Source organism: Chaetura pelagica, unplaced genomic scaffold (assembly GCF_000747805.2).
Source record: "Chaetura pelagica isolate M959 unplaced genomic scaffold, ChaPel_1.0 scaffold249, whole genome shotgun sequence".
Taxonomy (NCBI): Eukaryota; Metazoa; Chordata; class Aves; order Apodiformes; family Apodidae; genus Chaetura; species Chaetura pelagica.
Window position 1 is genome coordinate 1 of NW_009954538.1, and position 2073 is coordinate 2073.

At 56.9% G+C, this 2073-nt stretch overlaps 1 protein-coding gene across 1 annotated transcript in view; it reads right to left on the reverse strand.

The window, feature by feature from the left end:
- Positions 1-536: 536 nt before the first annotated feature.
- The window catches only part of VPREB3 (pre-B lymphocyte 3), a gene marked incomplete at its 3' end in the record, with an annotated part of 9117 nt that continues 7580 nt past the window's right edge, over positions 537-2073 (reverse strand). The window contains exons 3-4 of the mRNA XM_010004841.1: positions 1250-1555; positions 537-827 (exon numbers count right to left, since the gene is read on the reverse strand). Of these exons, the coding sequence (XP_010003143.1) occupies positions 537-827; positions 1250-1555 (597 nt within the window). The remainder of the gene's footprint in view (positions 828-1249; positions 1556-2073) is intronic.

Consider the following 2073-nt stretch of genomic DNA (forward strand, 5'->3'; position numbering starts at 1 on the left):
TGACCCACATCTTCTCCCCTCTCTCCTCTCCATGTTCCCTGGTTCAGGCAGTACTGATTAAGCTGCTTTCATTGTCATCAATGTGATGCAAACCATCTGGATTATGTTTTCTGGGAGCAGCTATGAATATGGCTGGTACCAGCAGAAGGTGCCTGGTCGTGCCCCTGTCACTGTGATCTATTACAATGACAACAGACCCTCGGACATCCCTTCACGATTCTCCGGATCCAAGTCTGGCTCCACAGCCACGTTAACCATCTCTGGGGTCCAAGCCGAGGACGAGGCTGTCTACTTCTGTGGTAGCTGGGACAGCAGCACTGATGCTGGTACAGTGACAGAGAGAGGTGGGGAAGTGAGCAACAGAGAAGCTAAAAATGGAGCTTTTCTGCCCTTCTCCCTTCTGGCTGAGCAAGGCTGTGGGGCTGGTACAACTTCATTTCTCCTCTCTATGGCCACAGCTGCAGCTGCAGCAAACAATAATGGTCAACCCAGAGAACCATACCCATAGCCATCCTGTGGGGAACCTAGATGCTCACCAGTACTGCTGCTGTCGTGGCTACCACAGTAATAGAAAGCCTCGTCCTCGGCTTGGACCCCAGAGATGGTTAACGTGGCCGTGGAGCCAGATTGGGATCCGGAGAATCGTGAAGGGATGTCCGAGGGTCTCTGGTTGCTGTAATAGATCACAGTGACAGGGGCATGACCAGGCACCTTCTGCTGGTACCAGCCATAGCTGCCGCTACCCCCAGAGCAGGTGATCCGGACGGTGCCTCCCAGGTTCACCGACACCGAGGGCGGCTGAGTCAGCGCTGCCTGGACCAGGGAACCTGCAGAAGAAGAGAAGAGAGGGGAGAAGATGTGGGTCAGCCAGGGCCCCATAGGCACATCCCTGCCCAGGCAGTGGGACTGGAAATCCCAGTCTGAGAAGAACAGATCTGAGGACACGGGCAAGTTTGGGGAGCAGAGCCCAGCCCAACACAGCCCAGCACAGAGGCAGCTTTGGCCACACCAGAAGGACATGATCACCAGTAGCAAGATGCATGGGGGTAGCAAAAAAGTTGAAACCTATGAATTTTGAAGGCAAAGGGACTATGGTCCCTGAAAATTAAGCCACCTCCAGTGTTCTCAGACAGGATAAAGTGAACATTTATAGCAACATGGAGGGGACAGAATCCTGTCTCAGACCCACAGCTGGGCAGAAGGGCTCAAAAATCTCCGTTTTAAATCCCACTGTACCTCACTTCCCCACCTCTCTGTGTCACCACACCAGCATAGCTGCTGCTGTCCCAGCCACCACAGTAATAGACAGCCTTGTCCTCGGCTTGGACCCCAGAGATGGTTAACGTGGCCGTGGAGCCAGACTTGGATCCGGAGAATCGTGAAGGGATGTCCGAGGGTCTGTTGGTGTTAGCATAGATCAAAGTGACAGGGGCACGACCAGACACCTTCTGCTGGAACCAGCTGACCCCATAACCACTGCTGCTGTCAACACCAGAGCAGGTGATCTGATTTGTCCCGGGTTCGCCGACACCAAGGGTGGCTGACTCAGCGCTGCCTGAAACAGGGAACATGGAGAGGAAACAGCAAGAGAACAGGGGTCAGCCAGTGTCCAAGAGCACAGCCCTGGGTGGGCAGGATGGAGAATTGGACCCCTGTGCCCATAGTCCCCTACTGGGTACCTCCTGCAGGGATGTGAAGGGGATCAGGGTCTGCAACAAAGCCCCATTGGCACGGGGACATGGAACTGGTGGGATTGCACCATGGCCTGGGCCCCTCTCCTCCTCGTGGTGCTCGCCCACAGCTCAGGTGCCCGGGCCAGACTTGCTGTGCCCGGCCGGGCCTTTGGGCACAGGGCTCGGGTCCCCGTCCTGCTGCCCGGGCAGGGCTGTGCCCGTGGGGCCCTGGCTGACCCACATCTTCTCCCCTTTCTTCTCTCCCTCTGCAGGTTCCCTGGTCCAGGCAGCGCTGACTCAGCCGCCCTCGGTGTCGGCGAACCCGGGAGAAACCGTCCAGATCACCTGCTCTGGGAGTACCAACAGCTATGGCTGGGAGCCGCAAGAGGAGCGCGGGGAC